Here is a 19,416-nt window from a genome sequence, read left to right as displayed (position 1 = left end):
ATTTTTTAACTTTCACAGCAACCCTATGAGATAGGTACCAAAATTATTTCCATTTTACTTATAAGGAAATGGAAAACTGAAATAGCCTATTAAGGTTATTTCAATGGATGGTTATCAGTGAAGTCAGATTTCAAACCCAGGTGTTTGAACTCTGAAGCCCACTCCCTACAATCACTACTCTCCACTGCAGCATTTTCAACCGTTTTCATCGCATGGCATACATACACTAATTACTAACATTCTGCGCACACCGGAAAATATATTCTTTGCTGATCTGACAAAAAAAAAAGGTATAATTTTGATTCATTCACATGGGATGATATTGTTGTATTGGCTGTTGTGTCATTTTGTCTTTTTTTTTTTTTTAATCCTCACCGGAGGACATGTTTTTATTGATTTTAGAGAGAGAGAAAAGGAGAGGAAGAGAGAGAGAGGAACTTCGATGTGAGAGAGAAACATTGATCTGTTGCCTCCCATAACCACTCCAACCAGGGACCAAACCGGAAACCTGGGCATGTGCTCTGACCTGGAATCAAACCCACAATCTTTTGGTGCACAGGATGATGCTCCAACCAACTGAGCCATACCAGTCAGGCTGTTGTCAATTTTTTACTTGACGATCTAAGGGGAAAGAGGTCAATGGCCCTGACTAAATAGGTATTGCATGCTTTAAAATTTGGAGGACACACCTGTTGAAAATCGCTGCTCTACTGAAAGACACACTGACCAGAAAAACCTTATAGACAGATAACCCAGCTCATTGTGTTGTTCCTAGGTTAAAAACGACAGAATTTAAATTCTGGAAGTGGGCCAAATGCCAACTGTTCCAATTCCTGCATGGTAATAATGAAAAAACTAGCTCATCCATGGCATGGTAAAAAGCTACACAGGGGCAGTTCCAAAGCCAGCAGCAACCACCATGTAGCCTAATCACTTTTCCCCCTCATTTTACTACAGAATACAGAAAAATCACAGGGAAATCTACAAACTCCAAGCCAAGGTAGACTTCCAAAGTCCTATTTGATCCATTTTGGAGGATCTAGTAAAAAAAAAAAAAAAAAGAGGAAAACATAACTATTGAGCACCCAATTCATAATTATTTCAAAATTTGGTGCTTTACAGTAATTTCTACCACAAGCTGTCCCAAGACTTTTGCTTTAAAAAAAACAAAACAAGATGAAGAATTATCATATTTGGCAATCATGGGTTTGTTTTTTTTTTCCCAGTTTTCATTTATTTCTAAAAGGATAAAATTTTACTCAAGTATATGAGGAAGTATTAATCCCTTATATAACTCCAGTCAAACAAAATAAAGAAATCCATGTACTGAATCACTTCTTAATTCACCAAATGAGCTATGTGCTGATTGTACAGTTTGAAAGGAGACCTAGGTAAGCAAATGCAACACAGCATGACTATGGGCAAGGTCACGGTTATACAACGCTGGGGAAACACATAAGAAGTGCATCAATTCTACAGCAGGTGGCTGCAAGGGGCAGCTAAGGTTTTCTGGAGGAGGAGAGACCTGAATTGATTCATTAGGCCAAACAGGAATTGGTATGAAAAATAGGGAAGGAAAAAGGAGAGAAAGAAATGGGGCTAGACAGTGTTCCCAAACCAAAGTAGCATTTAGTAAAATTTAGAGCATTTTGTAGCATTTAGAAAAACCAGAGTGTTATAGGAGGGTATTGGAAGTTGGTTCAAAACAGGGAACCCTAATTAGGCAGGTGTGCAATATAATCAAATCAGTAATACCACTGCATCCAAACACGAAGTACTTGCCAAAATAAACTGATGAAGAAAATGGATCCAGAGACACACAAGCATGGAACAGACTGTCGAATCTCAGAGGGAAGGCAGGGGTGGGCATGTGGATGGGAAGAGATCAATCAATGAAGTTATATGCATATATGCATAACCCATGGACACAGACAATAATGTGGCGAAGGCCTGGGGCTGGGAGGGAGGGCGGTCAATGGGTAAAAAAGGGAACATCTGTAATACTTTCAACAATAAAGATAAGTTTTAAAAAAAGAAATAAAATAAATCGTAAGTAATGTTTGTATGGTTCACAAAGAAGGAAGAGTCTTTCCATGGAAGGGAATGGGGAGAAGAAATAGAGTTATGGTCCCAGGGACAATAAAGATCAACATAGGCAAATTAGCCACTATGTCCTCATTCTCTTAAAGGCTGCAGTTATCAACTATAGAAATAATTTCAAAATAAACATGGAAATCATGGCTGCCCTTTCAAGGGCTGAAAAATCCACTATTATTGCCAAGCTATTTTGTCAGAACATCAGATAATGCTCATGTTGAGACATGCCTCCTGTGGACAATGAAATGTTGGTGATGGTTTCCAGCTTCAAATGAATCAGCTCTCCTTGCTCAGGGCACATTACTGCTCCTGACCTCTTCCCTTGCCCGTGCCTTGACCTTCCACTCAGACATTATTCCCTGCCTCATGCCTGTGAGCATCTCATATTATTTGTGAGCTATGGTCCAGAATTTAGCATGAGGAAGGCCCACTGATAGACGTCTAACATGAGAAATGCTCCTAATGATCCCCAGTGGGACTCTGCCATCGTCCTCCAGTAGGATGAGACGCTCAAAGACAACAAGAAATTCTATGCACTTTATAGTGAGAGATAATGAACAGACATTTCTACACATACGTGTGTTTTACTTTGATTTAGCAAGAAATGACCAGTTTTGCTTATTTTAAGAGAGTTAACAGAAGTTTCTTCATATAGTTAGCTTTGCAGTATACCTTGAACACCTGAGTAAATTATACCATTTCTATGCTGCTTAAAGAAATCCTCCAAATGTTATTTTAGAAATGTTTATGAATTATGCACAAGGTTTCCTCACAGAAATGCTAGATTTGCTCTTGAAAACTGTGCATAAATCAATATTTTGTAAATTAAATAATATTTCTCACTGACAGATTATTTCAGAGATGCTTTATTTTCATTTCTGGTTAATATTCAATTGGCCATGATTACTGGCCCTTTAGATTAAGCTTCTTTCTTGATAATATTTGTGAAATAGCTAATGATCTATAAACAAATAATAAACAAGGGAAACTGGATTTTACAAAAGATCCTGCAATAAATTCTTGCAGAAGTAAGGGTTTCTTTGCAATTCTACCACAGCCCCACTGTTCTTTATTTATATTTCCTCAGATTTCCTTAATGTATTTTTCTCAGCCAGTAATTTATCTGTAGCACAGTGGTGTGCCTCTTAATAGCAATCAGTAAACCTTCCGTAAACTGTCTTTGTTACTAATTTCTCTTCTTATTCAAGAATATATTTATTTATTCAGTTCATCAGGGACTCTTAGCTCATCAACCAGCTTGTGGCTTTGTTTTCTTTGTTTGTTAGCTTTGGGACAAAAGAATCAACATAAACAGTCAAATGATCAGTTTTTGCCTGGCTCAACAAATACAATTTGTAAAATGTAAATAGCTCCCAATAAAGGCAGAAGTTTTTGGTTAAATAAATAAGCCATTATCCTACTGTGTTGTTACTAGTTAAATAGAGTAGATGGCCAAACATCAGAAAAGTAAAAGCTTCTAAAATGTTAAGGGATACAGAAAGTGAGGAGATACTGATGTATTTCGAGTAGGAATGAGCAGCAACAGATAGTCCTCTGTGGGACGCACAGTGTAATGCTGCAGCCACTAAATAGTTGCCTCGGTGCCACATTTGGATTATTGCTGCTGTTGTTGTTATTGTTATTTTAGATTCAATTGCTCCTATGTATCAGTTGGGAGATTTTACTTAAAAATATGGATTTATTCCTTCTCTTGAAAACTCTGAAAGTCTGTCTATATTGGGCCCATATATCTCCACGGCAGCATCCACTCAGCCTAACTATTACAGCTCCTTCCTTATACAACCATTTCTGTTTTCACCATTATAAAATCTTATCAGAGGAGAAAATCAGAATCTCACAAATTCTATTTTGTTTATCTTCCCTGCCGAGAATTATGACTTCAAGGGCAGTTCTAAGATGGGAAATTAAGGTGGAAAGATAACTATCTATTTTCTTACCAAAATACATAAATAATTCATACAACTCAACAAAAAGAAGACAAACAATCCAATTAAAAAATGGACAAAGGACCTGAATAGACACTTCTCCAAGAGAACATACAGATGTGAAATAGACATAAGAAAAAATGCTCAATGTCATCTAATCATCATAGAAATGCAAATTAAAACTACAGTGAGGTACCACCTCACACCTATCAGAATGGCTACCATCAGTAAGTCAACAAACAACAAGTGCTGGCGAGGATGCGGAGAAAAAGGAACCCTCCTGCACTGTTAGTGGGAATGCAGACTGGTGCAGCCACTGTGGAAAACAGTATGGAGTTTCCTCAAAAAATTAAAAATGGAACTGCCTTTTGACCCAGTGATCCCACTTCTGGGGATATATCCTAAGAATCCTGAATGCCCATCAGCAAGAATGTATGTACCCCAATGTTCACAGCAGCACAATTTACAGTAGCTAACATCTGGTACTGGCACAAGCACAGCCCAAGTGCCCATCAGCGGATGAGTGGATAAAAGTGTGGTAAATTTACACAATGGAATACTATGAGGCTGGAAAAAGGAAGGATCTCTTACCCTTTGAAACAGCATGAATGGACCTGGAAATTATTATGCTAAGAGAAATAAGCCAGTCAGAGCAAGACAAATATCACATGATCTCACTTATAAGTGGAATCTAATGAATAAAATAAACTGAATAACGAAATAGGTCCAAAGATGTGGATGCATGGAACATATCTCAGAAGGAAGGGGGAGGGTGGGGACTAACCAAAGAATTGATATGCATTTATGCATAACCCATGGACACAGACAATAGTGTGGGGAAGGCCCAGAGTGAGGCAGGGGTTGGGTAGAGGGAACATCTGTAATACTGTCCAAGTTACCTACATTTTTAACTAAAAAAGAAAATATATTCCTCAAACTTCATGTTACACTTCAGGGTACTGACCATATTGATGTTAAACCAGTAACAACGAAACAACATAAAAAGGAAAATGACTCTTTATGATATGAGGAAAACTGGAAGAAAATGGGGATCTAGTGTCTGTGGAACCAAAGATTCAGAAAGAACTTAATAACTGGCTTCAAATACTTAAACAGTTTCACACGGAAACTATACTAGGTTTACCATGGTAGCTTTGGAATGTAAAATCCAACCTCAGTAGGACAGTAGATCGAGTTGATTCTCAATTTAATATGAGAAGAAATTGTTTAAAAACTGTAAGTGGAATCTTCTATACTATGAGATGGTTCCTGCCACTGAAGCAATGAGGGCAGGATAAAGAGTACATGTCTGGGGTACTTAGCGAGGGTAGCAGCATGGAGAGGTAATGTTCTAAGGTGTTATCCAAATGATTCCGACAGGGTCAGATCAATACAGGCGCTCCCCGTTTTACAGAAGTTTGCTTTATGCCACTTCACTTTTACGAAAGAAATGCATGTGTACCTGTTTCCACTAATGGAAAGATATTTAAAGAGACTTTTCTCTTTTATGAAAAAAAGGCAAAAGTAGCATTGAGCATCTGCTTTACAGCAAGCTATTGTGAAGGCATCACACGACCCCAGCATGAGGAGTGGTCCTGCCCAGCTCGTTCCCTGGGAACCACACTAAGAATCTCAGAAACAAGCCATCGTAGCTGTGAACTGTGTCTGTGGGCATCTGTGCTTTATCTCCATTTATTTTGTGCATCCCAGCAATGTTACCCCAATATTTTTTCAAATACATGTTTTTATTGATTTGAGAGAGAGAGGAAGGGAGAGGGGGAGAGAGAGAAACATCAATGTGAGAGAGAAACATTGATCGGCTGCCTCTTGCACACCCCCTACTGGGGATGGAGCATGCACAACCGGGGCATGTGCCGTGGCCGGAATAGAACTGGTGACCCTTAGGCGCATGGGAAGAGGCTCAACCAACTGAACCACACCAGCCAGAGCCACCCCAATAAATGTAATAACATTAAAAAAACTGTTTTGTGGATCTGTCAGTAAGATGTGCCCTAAAGTACTTGCTTCTTCCCTTTTGCAGCTTACTAAAGCTTTCATAGGAACATTCTACTTTTGGGTAGTAGGGGAAACCGGTAATACACATAGTATTATATCTAAGCATATTTATCTGTATACTGCTACCCATATCAGAGAAAATGCCAAAGAAAAATTCCTAATCTCTTAAGAATTAGGTCATTACATTTACATTTATTTTACATAACCTTTTCTCCATTTGGTGGGAGCTTCTCACGGTCTAACATAGGAATGCACAGCAGTCATGCATACCTCTAGTAAATTACCTATATGGCAGTAAACTGTTTACCATAAACTCCTTAAATGCAAAGAATAAGCTTTGTAAAATTATTTTGTTGCCTGGTAAAATTGATTAAATGAATGAAAACAAATGAAAGCAAACAAAGAATGAATGCAATCTATATAATAAAGAGGTAATTTGCAAATTGTCCGTTACGGCGTCACAGTAACCACTGTTCAACAGGTGGCCCGCGCAGCGGGGGGACTTGAGTGAGGCTCGCTTCCCTGCCCCTGGCACCGGCCGGGGAAGTGAGGCTGCATCCCCCATCCTGCGCCGGAGTCCCCTTTTTCTCCTGGGTGCACGCGCCGACAAACATCCCCGCGACACCGCGCCCTGTCTGAGAGCACTCTGCCCGGGGACACCACCATCCCTCCCTGAGGTGGGGGGTGGGGGGGGGCAAGGGGCGACACCCGCACGGCAGAAGGCCGGTTCTCGGGGCGCGGTCGGCAGACACCAACCAGGGGGTGCAAGCATCAGCGGTGACCCCCGGGAGGGGTCATGCACGCCAATCGAGAGGGCCTGGACCCAACATGAAGGAAGGGCCCGGGCGCGACAAGGGAGAGTGGACATCAAGGTCAGGCCCCGGACCTGGACGGGCCACCAGGTAAACAACGCAGGGATCCAACCACCACAGACACACAGGGCGGCCCCGCGACGCCCGGGACGCAGGTCGATCCTCCCAAGTGCACAACCTCGAGGCCTCGTCCGCCGCTCGGACCCAGCCCCACCACCGTGGAGACCACAGGCGACCCTCACACCACAGGGAAGCCGCCGTGGCTTTCTCCAGCCGTCCATCCATTCATCTGCCCGGTCCAACCCGGTCCAATGCATCCTGGGTGGAACACCCCCCAAGGACAAGCCGGGCCGACCATGCCTGCACAAGCAGGCCCATCGCCTGCGAATTCGGGACGGGAGCAGATGGAGAGCCGCTCAAGGCATGGGAGCGGGCACGCCAGGGGACAGGAAAGGCCTCCGCGGCGCACCCCCCACCCCCCCTTCGGCACGCAATGGGAGAAAAGCCTCTTGCGCGCATGAATGCACACACGCGCACACGTAACGCAGCGGTCCCCACGATGAATGCCGGCCCCAGCCTAGCGGGACTCTCCTCTGACTGGGAGCGGGGTGGCGCAGGCCATGGTAGGCAAGACGCAGCTGTGTCGTTGCTCGGCCCCCAAAGCCGGTGGGGGAGGGGCCCAAATGCCCAAACAGAGGCGGCTACAGGTTCCAGAGAGGAAATAAGTCGGTACTAAGACAGGACGAAAAGCACAGAATCTTTAATTAGCCTGTAAAAAGAGTAAAAGCGGGAGGAGAGGGGAAGATGGGGAAGAACTTTATAAAGGAGTCAGTAGAGAGCAGAGTTAACCTTTTGCACTCGGATGTCAAGTGTGACTCGACACGGTTAGCATCGGTAGCAGCTCGTACGAAAAAAGCAAGCAAGTGCAAAGGGTTAAAGAAGGAAAGAGGATGTGTGAGTGAACTGTAGGAGCTATAATGAAAATCAAGTATAGTTGTGTACTGGGGACAGATTTTAAAAGTAGGAGTCAAAAGAAAAAAAGATAAATGATCCTTGTAATATGCTAAGTGTCCAGTCATCTGGTCAGCCATTCAACTAATCAGAGCGTAGTATGCTAATGATATGCTAAGGCTGCTCAACTGCTCACTATGACATGCACTGACCACCAGGGGGCAGACAGTTGACCGGTCGCTATGACGTGCACTGACCACCAGGGGGCAGATGCTCCAACCAGTAGGTTAGCTTGCTGCTGGGATCTGGCCGATCGGGGCTGAGTGAGATGGGCCAGACACACCCTGGAGTCCTCTCATGGCCCCTCCCCGGCTGGCCAACCTCCCATGTCCCTCTCCAGCAACGATCATGCACCTGTGGGGTCCCTCAGCCTGACCTGTGCCCTCTTGCAATCTGGGCTGAGGGACACCCCAAGTGCACGAATTTTATGCACTGGGCCTCTAGTAGTGAATAATTAGGCAGGTAGATAGATAGATATCAAAACAGTGGAAGTAAGTAGAGAAGAATGTATGGGAAAGGTAGGATGAGAGAGAAAGAGGGAGGGAAGAAAAGTTTTAAAGGGGAGCCATTAGAGCTTAAAAGGAGAATGGGAAGAAGGAAGAAATGGGGGAAGGAGCAAAGCAGGTCCGAGGGAGGAAGTGAAGAAAAAAATTAAGGTGGGAAGGAAGGAAAAGGGGGGGGAGGGCAGGGGTAAAGATAAAGGAAAGAAGGAATGTGGGGAGGGAGGGTAGGAGAAAGATGGGAAGAAGGATGATGGAACAGAAGTAGGAAATAAGGAGGAAAGAAAAGTTTATAAATGATGAGTCAGTAGGAAAAAGTGTTACATAAAGGAGAGAGAAAAATTGTGTGAGAGGGAGAAGCCAATAAGGAAGTCAAATACAATTGTGTGTGCAGGAGAAAAGAATTTAAAAAAAGTTAATGGGGGCGACCTGGCTGGCAGGGGAGGGCAGTTAGGGGTGACTAGGCCAGCAGGGGAGGGCAGTTATGGGGATCAGGCCGGCAGGGGAGGGCAGTTAGGGGGATCAGGCAGGGATGGAGCAGTGGTTAGGGCAGGCAGGCAGATGAGCAGTTAAGAGCCAGAGGTCCCGGACTGTGAGAGGGATGTTCAACAGGGATTGGGCCTAAACTGGCAGTTGGACATCCCCCAAGGGCTCCCGGATTGGAGAGGGTGCAGGTCGGGCTGAGGGATTCCCCCCACCCTCGTGCACAGATTTCATGCACCCGGCCTCTAGTTATATAGTGGTACAGAGTATGGATCTGGGAAAGCTCCCATCTTCCATTGAGCCTTATGCAAACTAATAAACCTATGAAAATACAGACAAGAATATAAATGTACCCTCCGTCTATACATATGGAAATAACTTTGGAGGGTCACAGAGTTCAGCTGAGAAACCCATACCTAAGAAAATATAAAACAATCTTACTCAGACATACTTTAAAAGAGTAGAAAAGCAAAAGAATAACACTTTAAAAGCTAACTATATTACTTCTGAAAGGGTACTGATTGCAGTACTGTTTTTGATAGTTATTACAGACTCTGGCAGGTTTCATTCACAGGGATCATGTTAACCAATGCTACATTCTTTGCTTTCTATAAAACTTGTCATCTGAGAAGGACACACCTTTAAAGGAACAGTAGTCACAGACTCTAACCAGGCTGCTGCTTAATGTTTTTATTATCTGTAGCACCTTGTTACTAAACAAGCCATCTACTTTCAAACTCAAAAAACAAAAATTGAACACAGTTTCTTAGAGAAGTTTGATCCCAGTGAGTGTATGTTCTATATAAGGAAATTTCTATTAACTTACACAGTTGAGCTATCATAAAACTTATTTGGTTCTTACTATCTCAAAGTTACTCCACAACCTGAACTGCACTGAATAACACTAAACCATGTTAAGAGTCTGGACCTAAGGATTCTGTGTTCTATGATGTGTAATACCAGGGCACACTCTCTTTTGTGGGTTATTGGGTGACAGGCAGAAGAGAGGAACAGATAATCAGATACACCAGAAAAATCGAACAGCTAAAAAGGAATTAACAAAGCTTGGCAGTACAAGCTAGTTCCCTCATAAAAAAGCATCTTAGCCTTGGTATCCACACATTTATACTATTTCATCTACAATGGTTTTCCTTTAAAGGACCAGTGTAATATGTCTGTATAATGGCGAGGAGCAAAAATTCTGGGATCAGATGGGCTGTTTTCAAATCCTCACTCTACCCAAATAGCTAACTAACTCTAGGCAAGAAATTTAACTTTTCTGAAACTCACTTTCCGTGTTGGTAAACAAGATAGCAGTGCATTAATTCCTAATGTGGTATTAGATAAGGCATGTTCGTACTTTGCCAGGTAGATAGTCATAAATTTAGGCTTTGTAATTACTACGGTTAGAGATGTTATTATTATGGATTCACAGTCCTTCAGATTCAGTGGGATTGGGCCTATACTGTACCATTTCATCATATAATGAATTGCTTGATTTTTCCTCACTCATCATATAAATATATATGTATTAAATATTATGTATATATTTAATATTACTCATATTATAAATATATTTAGCATATATATTTATAACCATGCTTTTAAAACATTATGTTAAATATGTCAAATTTAAAATGGTGAAAGGGTAACTGAATATAAGGCTGCAGGAAATAATGAGCTCCTAGGATTAAATGACCCTTAATAGGAAAAAAGACCAAATAATGCAATGAATTTTGTTTCCTGTCTGACCATATTGACTCTAAATAAACACTGTCCTTACGATGCTTCTATTCCATGCTAATTCATCGAGATTAATAGCAACCAACTTGTAAGCAAATGTTCATCCTCTCTGCATAGTATCCAAGTGAAGGCCCTGCCTCTCTCTTACTTTCCTTCTGCATGTTTAGGTTTTGAAAAGTTCATTAAAATTTAAACAAGTTCTAGTTCCAAACTTGATACCAGATTGCTAAGACGTTCACCTCCCTTCAAAATGGAGGGAGGAGGAAAACAGATGGGTTTATCTTTCACAGCCTGTACAAGCCAGTTTACTTTATAGGGACAACTTGCTAATTGAACAGTCTGCAGACACTGCAATTACTTCCCAAACCAGGCAACTAAAGTAGTTTAAAGCTATCCAGAGGTGTATCGTTAACACGTACAAATGTGCTTTACCTCACTTTGATATATAGATGAGCAAGCACCATTTCAGTGAAGTTTCAGAGTAATAAAGGTGGCCTTTCAATCTAAGCTGAGTAAACAAAATCAGCTTTAGGTCTGTGAAACTAAGAAGTGTACACTTATATTTCCCTTATACAGAAAAGGAATTGCAGGCAGACACTTTTAGCCAAACTAAAAGTTAGTATATCGTCCGGGGTTGGGGTGGGGGGGAGGGAGAGTCACATTAAAACAGAAGATGTAACAGAGTATGCAGGTTATGTAAGTTTGTAGATCTCATTAGCACCATATGATGACAAATGAACTAGAAACAGACCTGTGGTCTGATTCACTTCTTCTTTGGCCCTATTTTCCTTTCAAACTCTACCTGGAATTATGAATGACATAAAAGGGTCATGTTAGTGGAGAGAAACGAAAACTGGGCCTCTATTTTCTCTTCTGCTAACATCCAGGAATAAGCTTACCAAGTTGAAGTGTTTTGTTTTGTTTTCATAATGGTGCATAAATTATGACCATATATATCATGCTAAGAAAGATTTTATGGTCATATAAACACTTGTAATGCTCATTGAGATTTTAAGTTAAATTGAGAGAAAACATACACCTGAAATGATTTTTAAAGTACTAAATGGTCCATTATAACAATTTTATTATCCCTAATATACTACTTACTGTTCCTACATTAAAAGAAGAATCTACAGAACAGCGGGGATACAAAGTGGGTCTCTATTCTCAAGCAGAACTTGTTGCAAATAATTTTAGGGGCAAATTCTGGGGACTACATGCTCCTTCCGTGGCTGACTGTGGACAAGCTGTCCCTGGTCCCAGGTCATGTATAGAGGAGCTGAACACAGGTACAGGTGACCCATACTTTGAACTTGGTACTTTCTGAAACAGAAGGTGTAACCATGAGCTGCTACAGTTGGAGGTGCTTTAAAAATAGGTTTTCCGGGTGCTAGCGGGTTTGGCTCAGTGGATAAAGCGTCAACTTGAGGACTGAAGGATCCTGGGTTCGATTCCGGTCAAGGTCACATGCCTGGGTTGTGGGCTCGATCCCTAGTGTGGGGCGTATACAACGTAGCCAATCAATGATTCTCTCTCATCATTGATGTTTCTATCTTTCTCTCCCTCTCCCTTCCTCTCTGAAATCAATATGTAAAGAAAATTTTAAAAAAATAGGTTTTCCGATAAAGAATAACACAACCTAAAAAAATAGAGCACCAGAATACACTGCATTATTAGGAATGGAAGCCTACTATTCCCTACATCCAAATCACGTGACACAAAGTGAAAATATCCCCACTTAATGCAGAACTACACTGTTCTGTTGGCATTTGCTTGTATCCATTGATGGTGTTTTTAATGCTTCATTTAAGTGTCAAACTGGGTGACAGGCAATAATTCTATAGATGATTTAGCATCAAATGTTTTAGATCCAAAAACATTTCTCCAATTGTTTACCTACTAAACACTCTCCCTGCTATACAATCAAACAAACAAATTAAATAAAACGAACAGATATTATTTTTCTGGCCCTAAGCCATGGACAGCTGTGAATACCACAAAGGCATTTCTTCCCTGCAATGTAGTCAGAAAGATACGCACAGTCATGCAGCTCAAAATATTGTTTTATATGTGGAACAACATTGTCATAAGATGTTTGGAAGCCAAGTAAAATCACAGAAGAGAGGGGATTTGTAGCAGCCTGTTTTGGCTGAAGGAAAATGAGACAGCTCTCCCATGAAGCAAGCAACATGACACCTTCCAGTGTGAGAAATAGCCTTTGGATGGTTAAAGAGAGCAAGAGGAAAAAGGCAAAGAAGTGGAGATCAAAGCTTTCTCCCTGTACACTACAGATAATCTTTTTTCTTCCTCTTCAGCAGCAACACTGAGGAAAGGGCTGAAGGTGGTGGGAGAAGGAGAATAGGAAACCATGCTAATCCAGAATTGTAAAGAAAGGAGCTGGCCTTTTGATCTCCACAGGATGGCAACTTTATTGGCTATGCCTAAGCAGTTTCCAACCAGCTGATCAACCAGGTATTAACACTCAACCCTTCCATGATCAGTAACCATGAAGAGAGTCATCTGTGAACAGCAGTCAAGCAGAAGGCTCATCTACTACTAAATGACCGCCAGCCCACAGCCAACCCAGAGGGGAAGAGCAGCCCCAGGGGAAATGATGGTCTCTCCCTGGTGAGTACCAGTTATTTGCCTTGGGTCTTAGAGCAAAATCTTTCCTCAAGTGTGCACGAGAATGGAATTCATTTTCCAAAATACAACTTGGAATTTCTGCGCATCTGCATCACTGTTTTGACTTCTGTTCAATCACTGCTTTTAAAAGCATGCCAGAAAATGCAGATTCGATAAAGGCTGAACATGAGTAGGCTGGGTGTAATGAATTCATTGTCTTGCCTAGTGATCTAAAGTTTTACAGACCAGTTACTTTATGATAGGAAGAGGAATGCTTTCCTTTCAAAATTTTAAGTGCTCAAACCATGTCTTATTTAGGTGGATTTTTGGGGACAAGTTTTAAAATAAAAAATGATTGAACCACAAGGTTTCTGATTTAAATTCTTCATCTCTCCTTTTTAACTACAAAAGTGCATGGTAGTTAAGAATTTTAAAATCAACTTCATTCAAATCCATGCTCCTCCACATCTCCTAACTCTCCATGATGTACTTTCCACAACCATAAAATGAGGGTAGGGTAATATTTTACTAATAACAGCACCTATGCCATAGGATTCTTATAAACATTAAGATAATAGTGAATGTTCAATCCTATATAATAAAAGGCTAATATGCAAATTGTCTGAACGGCAGAATGACCGGTTGCTATGATGTGCACTACCAGGGGCAGACGCTCAACACAGGAGCTGCCCCCTGGTGGTCAGTGCATTCCCACAGGGGGAGTGCCGCTCAGCCAGAAGCCAGGCTCACGGCTGGCGAGCGCAGTGGCGGTGGTGGGAGCCTCTCCTACCTCCGTGTCAGTCAGACATCCCCCCGAGGGCTCCCGGGCTGCAAGAGGGTGCAGGCCGGGCTGAGCGATCCCCCCACCCGCCGCGAGTACATGAATTTTGTGCACTGGGCCTCTTGTAAATTATAATCATACCTTCATAGCAATAGTAGGAGTTGTCATAAAGTATCTTATAGGACCCCAGAGATCAAAAGCAATCTCATTTTTAATTTCCTTCTTTTACTTTGATTAGTCTGTTCTAAGCAAAGATGTTATGATATAGAAGATAAAAGATAACTACTTAGTTTTTACTCTATATATTGAGGTAGTCAATATTCTAAAGTCTTATTAAATGTAGCTCTAAAAAACTAGTTTATGAATTCAGTAAAGATTTAAACATTTCAAAATGTATTGTTTTAAAAAATGCCAAATGTCTACTTTATATAGTTGTTAAGTACAGAGTATATAGGCTGACATCAAATTTTCAGAAATCCATTTTTCAGAGATGTTTTTCAGGCTGTGTGTGGTCAGAGGGTACACTTAGATTTTGGCTGCTCTACTTCCACTCCGCCTCTTCCTATATTTTTAAACTAGCTAAATTCTGGTTCTATTTCTGGTTTGACTCTCCTCTGCCCTCCCCACCCCCCCCCCCTCAGCCTTTCTTACTACCAACTTTCTTAATTTATTCTGAAGATGACCTTAGGCCTAATTTTTAATTGAATAACAATTTTTATTTCCTTATTTTTCATATAAGAAATCAAGCTTGCAAGGCAGTTATACTTTTATTTTAAGAAGTAAACATTTTTTTCAAGGTGCTGGAAATTGTTAACACAGAAGATGGCAAGTGAAGACTCAACTATTTATGATCTCCACTGGTAAACTGTCATTCTGTTTCCTCCCAATCTTATTCCTGTTGCCCAGTATTTTTCATGATAGATACCTACTCAATGTAAAATATATAAACAAGCAAACAACTGCCATGTGTTAGAGGACCTACTATCAAGATGTAAGAACATTTTCAGAGCTGCCATAGTATTCAGGTAAGTATATTTAAAAGCCAGAAAGTTTATAAAGATAATAATAAGAAATTATTAGAATTACCAAAAAATCTTGCCAGAGAGGGAGAGAGAGGAAGGAGGGAGAAAAGAAGGAAGAGGGAAGTAAAAGAGATAAATGACCCAGATAAGTGGCTCCTATAGTGCAACTCTTTTCTAAAAAATGTCCCTCTTCAAAAAACAAAGAAAACCCGCCCTCTAAAAGAAAAAGAAAGAAGGAAAAAAAGATAGCACAAATGAACTTCCACTTTATTTGAAAGTCAGTTCTCACTTTAAATTTGAATTGAAATTCAATCACTTTTTCACTTAAAAGCAAGTTTGAGCAACTGGAGTTGAGGAGAGGAAGTCTACGAAGGAACCACTTCCGGAGAGATCACAGGGTTCTTTTTTAGTGCTTCCCACCCTGCTCCCTTCACCAGAAGTCTAGCTATCCACAGAGAAGAACTCAGATTTACAAACTCACTAAAAAAATTCACCTTAAAAATGAATTTTTAAAGAAATACCTATTTTTCTTCAAAATTTTAGTTTCCTAGAGTAAAAAGTTATATATTATAGTATTTGGTTAATAAAAGAAAGGCACCACAAAGCAAACACATACTCTTAAACATAGAATTTGATGTTAAGTACGCCATCAACACATTAAAATGAAGTTTATAATCTGTTTGAAGAAAACTATAGGACTTTGTTAAGTTGGCATCCATTATAAAAAGAAAGAAAAAAGAACTGACAACCAATAGATGCTTTTACAGGTTAAATCTTGTTGAAGGTACCTTACCCCCAGTGCGCTTTGATTTATTTAAGCTCACCACATTTCTCTTAAATACACTCCATTAACAAGTGATAGACTGTGATCTTATGCTTGAGGCAATACATGAAACACAATCTTTCAAGAAGTTCATTCATTCCCTGACCAGGTGTCTTGAGCATGCCCAAATCTACTTCTCTGAGTTCTGGGAAGTTTTATTCAAATCAATAGTGTGGCTTTAGAACAGCACACTGCCATGAAATCACCCCAGCAGCCTAATAATTTGACTGGCCTCTCAAGTTCAGATTCACAGCATGAGTGTAAGTCATCAGAGGAATGATTAAGAGCTTCAGGTTAAACATGAGAGAGCACTTCACAAATGCACTCTGACCTGCAACCTGGCCAAAGAAGAAGATAAGCACACCTACAGGAAAAACCTTAGGTTGATTAAACATCCTCAGTGGCTTAAATGGAGAGTTAAATCAGAAAAACAAAGCCAGAAATCAGTTCAGGTCTAAGATGATAACTGCCTCATCTATTTAAATTACAAATCCCAGATACTAAACTAACTACTAATCAAATTATTAAATCTGAAAGGGCAGTAAGCCCCCTCCCCAGACATTTTTCCAAGTAAAGACAGAATGTGCACAGGAAAGCAACCACCTTTCAGTAATAAATACCCTCCCTATTAGTGCGACTCTATCTTTAATCTACAGCCATGATAAAATGTCCCAACATATACAAACTCAGCTCAAACAGTGACTAATGACCATTAATCCCCCTATCTTCAGTAATCTGCCCCTCCAGTCATTTATCACACTGACACTTCACTTTACACACGTGAATAAACTTTAACTGAGAAGGTGAATCAACAAAAATCTCAAAGGTATCTGAAGCTGTAAATTAAACTAAGGGAGACACAGCAAAGAGAGGCAAATAGAGAGATCAGATCTTAATGTTTTTGATTTGCATGCATGGCCAGTCTTGGGGGTGGGGAACTATTCAATCATTCAGATCTGCAAACTAAGAAAAAAAGCAAAAAGCTACATTACAGAAAGAAGTTGGAAGTAAGAAGAGGTGGCCCCAAGACTTGGTTTAATCTATTGATCCACCCACTGTAACACAGATCAAATATCGGAGGCTGGAACTTCAGTATTCTGTTTTCCTCACTTTAATGAACTTCTTACTTAGTTTAGTTGCAAATGTTCCTGGGCTGAAATTATTTTAGGAGTTTATTTGCTATTATTTAGCTGATGTGCATTTTTCTTTCTCATATTTCATTAACTTAAGTAAAATCCTTGGTCAAAATATAAACCATAGCCATGGACCACAAAAAACTCAAACCAAACTTTCAAAACTAGTTCATAATCTAGCAAATTGAGTGACTTTAACCTATAGGCCCTGATGCAACTTGAAGCTCAGTATTCCACTATACAAAATTCCCTGAGGTGCAGAGAGAGAGAGAGAGAGAGAGAGAGAGAGAGAGAGAGAGAGAGAGAGAGAGAGAGAGAGAGTGTGTGTGTGTGTGTGTGTGTGTTAGGGCCTGAAATCAGATCCTTGATTGAAACCAGAATCTACCAAAAGGAAAGAAAGAAAAGTTGAGTCGCGACTCTGTTCACCCACAGTAAAAGTTTCTTAGGGAGTATAAAAAAAAAACTCTTTGTAAGTGTAGATACAGTGTATACTCCAATGTCAGAAGGATCCCATTGCAGCATCCTTCCAACACTTCATCAGGGGAGTTTCAGTAATATTTAATTAATCCCCCAAATCCTAAACTCAACCTTCTGTTTTCCTTTGCCAATGAAAATTCCCAGGCAATTAACTGTTCCCTTTCAGATACTTGCAACCGCCTGTTTCCTTCTAAACCCAGCCAGGCAGAGTGGCTAGTTTATATCCTACCGTAGGAAGGAGTTATTTCCTGAAGTTTCTACAGAATCAAATTTAATTACAGACTTTAGTTACATAAAACAACTACTAATAACCCCTTGTGCTCGGAGGAGGAGGGGCGCATTGGAGGACCAGGTTCAGGAATCCAGGCGGGTCTCTGAGCCACAAGATTACCGGGGCGCACACCTCGCTCCCCAGAGGAAGCGCCCAGGGATGAAACTCACTATGGCTCATCCTGGGGGCCCCAGCTCACCGCCAACTGCTGCCTCCTCCTACCCTTGAGCTCAGACCTGCGTTTGCCAAGTGACCTGGGCGTGCCCTGAACTTGGCAAAAGGCCGAGGTCTACAATGAGGCTTGGGGGGGTTGGAGTGGGGGGGAAGGTGGTGGAAATAGGGGTAAAGGGACGACCCAAAGTACGAACTAGAAACCGTTTTGCCCGAAACTCTTGCCGGGACCAAGCTCCTCTGGCCCTAGAAAGGAGAGGTCGCCGAAATGCAGTTCGGGGTTTGATTTGAGAAGTGGAGAAGGGGCGTGCAAGAGGGATGCAGGATGGAGAAAGAAGACGCGAGGTTACCTGAACAGAGACATATCAATCCAAAGAGGTAAAAGTGAGCAGGCTCCGCGATCATTGTCCTCGGGTGGATCCTGCATACAGTCTCATGCCAAGAGGAGGGTGTAGAAACGGGGTCCCCGAATTTGTGAAGCCACACCACACACCATATACACAAAGGCTTAATGTAAGCAACGTGGGTCAATCCGCCAGGAGTTTTCGGGGTAATTACTGGTCGACCTTTCCGGACGCTCGTCAATATCGCAGAGCACTTTGCAGACTAGGAATCCCGAGGTTTGCCTTCTCTGGCTCCAAGGTTTCCGAGGAAGCTCGGCCACTTCCAAGGACCAACCAAAGCGAACAACAAAGAGCCGAAGCAGAACGGCAGCGGCGCGGCTTCCTGCCTCCACGCTCTGGCGGAGCCTCCCGGCGCGCGCCCCCACACTGTGCGCCTAGCGCCGCGGCGAGGGCAGGCGCGGCGGCAGCGAAGTTGGGGTGTGAGAATGAATCGGGGGAGGCCAAGAAGTGCTTCTCCGTCTACCGGCGAGCCCAGTCAACAGCCGACCCCTCCCGGCGAAGGCAGGCAAGGCGACGGCGGCAGCTCGGGGAGCCGGGCTCGGGGTGCCAGGGGTGCGCCTGGGTGACTCCGCGCGCCGGGAGCGAACGAGGGGGCGGTGCGGCGACAGCGGCTGCCTGGGCGGGCCCCTGTTCCCATCACTTGGGTGACACGGAGGGCACTGGGGACAGCAGCCGGTCCGCGGACACACGCCTGCCTCCCTCGCGCCTCCGGCCCGGAGCTGCGCTCACCATCGCCCCGGCCCCTCGCCCGCAGGGGCGCGCGCGCGAGGCACCCCGAACTCTCCGGGCTGGGACGCCGGCGTGCAAACTTTCTGAGGGCGGCTGCCCGCAGCCTGGCACCTGGGAGTTGCAGAGAGGCAGTTCCCGGACCTCCCCGAGGTGGCGGAGACTGGCGAGGAGGATGCCGCTGCGGGTGGGAGCGCAGGCCGCGGCGACACCGCGGAGCTCCGCCGGGATCAGCCGCGTCTGAAGTTTCAGCTCTCACGCCGCCTCTTCTCCGGCTCCGTCGCTAGTGGGTTTCCCCTAGCGTCCTCGCGGCTCCCGGTTTCCTCCCTCTCCTCCCCAACTCCAGAACACTTAAAGGGGCCGCGCGGCACTTCC

The 19,416-nt window shown here is 42.6% G+C and overlaps 1 protein-coding gene across 1 annotated transcript in view; it reads right to left on the bottom strand.

The window, feature by feature from the left end:
* ROBO1 (roundabout guidance receptor 1) overlaps window positions 1-19,209 on the bottom strand; it is a 449,233-nt gene extending 430,024 nt beyond the window's left edge. The window contains exon 1 of the mRNA XM_008152276.3: window positions 18,262-19,209. Coding sequence (XP_008150498.2) covers window positions 18,262-18,316 — 55 coding nt within the window. The 5' untranslated portion in view covers window positions 18,317-19,209. The remainder of the gene's footprint in view (window positions 1-18,261) is intronic.
* Between the last annotated feature and the right edge of the window lie 207 nt (window positions 19,210-19,416).

Source organism: Eptesicus fuscus, chromosome 3 (genome assembly GCF_027574615.1).
Source record: "Eptesicus fuscus isolate TK198812 chromosome 3, DD_ASM_mEF_20220401, whole genome shotgun sequence".
NCBI lineage: Eukaryota > Metazoa > Chordata > Mammalia > Chiroptera > Vespertilionidae > Eptesicus > Eptesicus fuscus.
The sequence above is the reverse complement of the archived record's forward strand: the minus strand, read 5'-3'. Positions and strand labels throughout refer to the sequence as shown.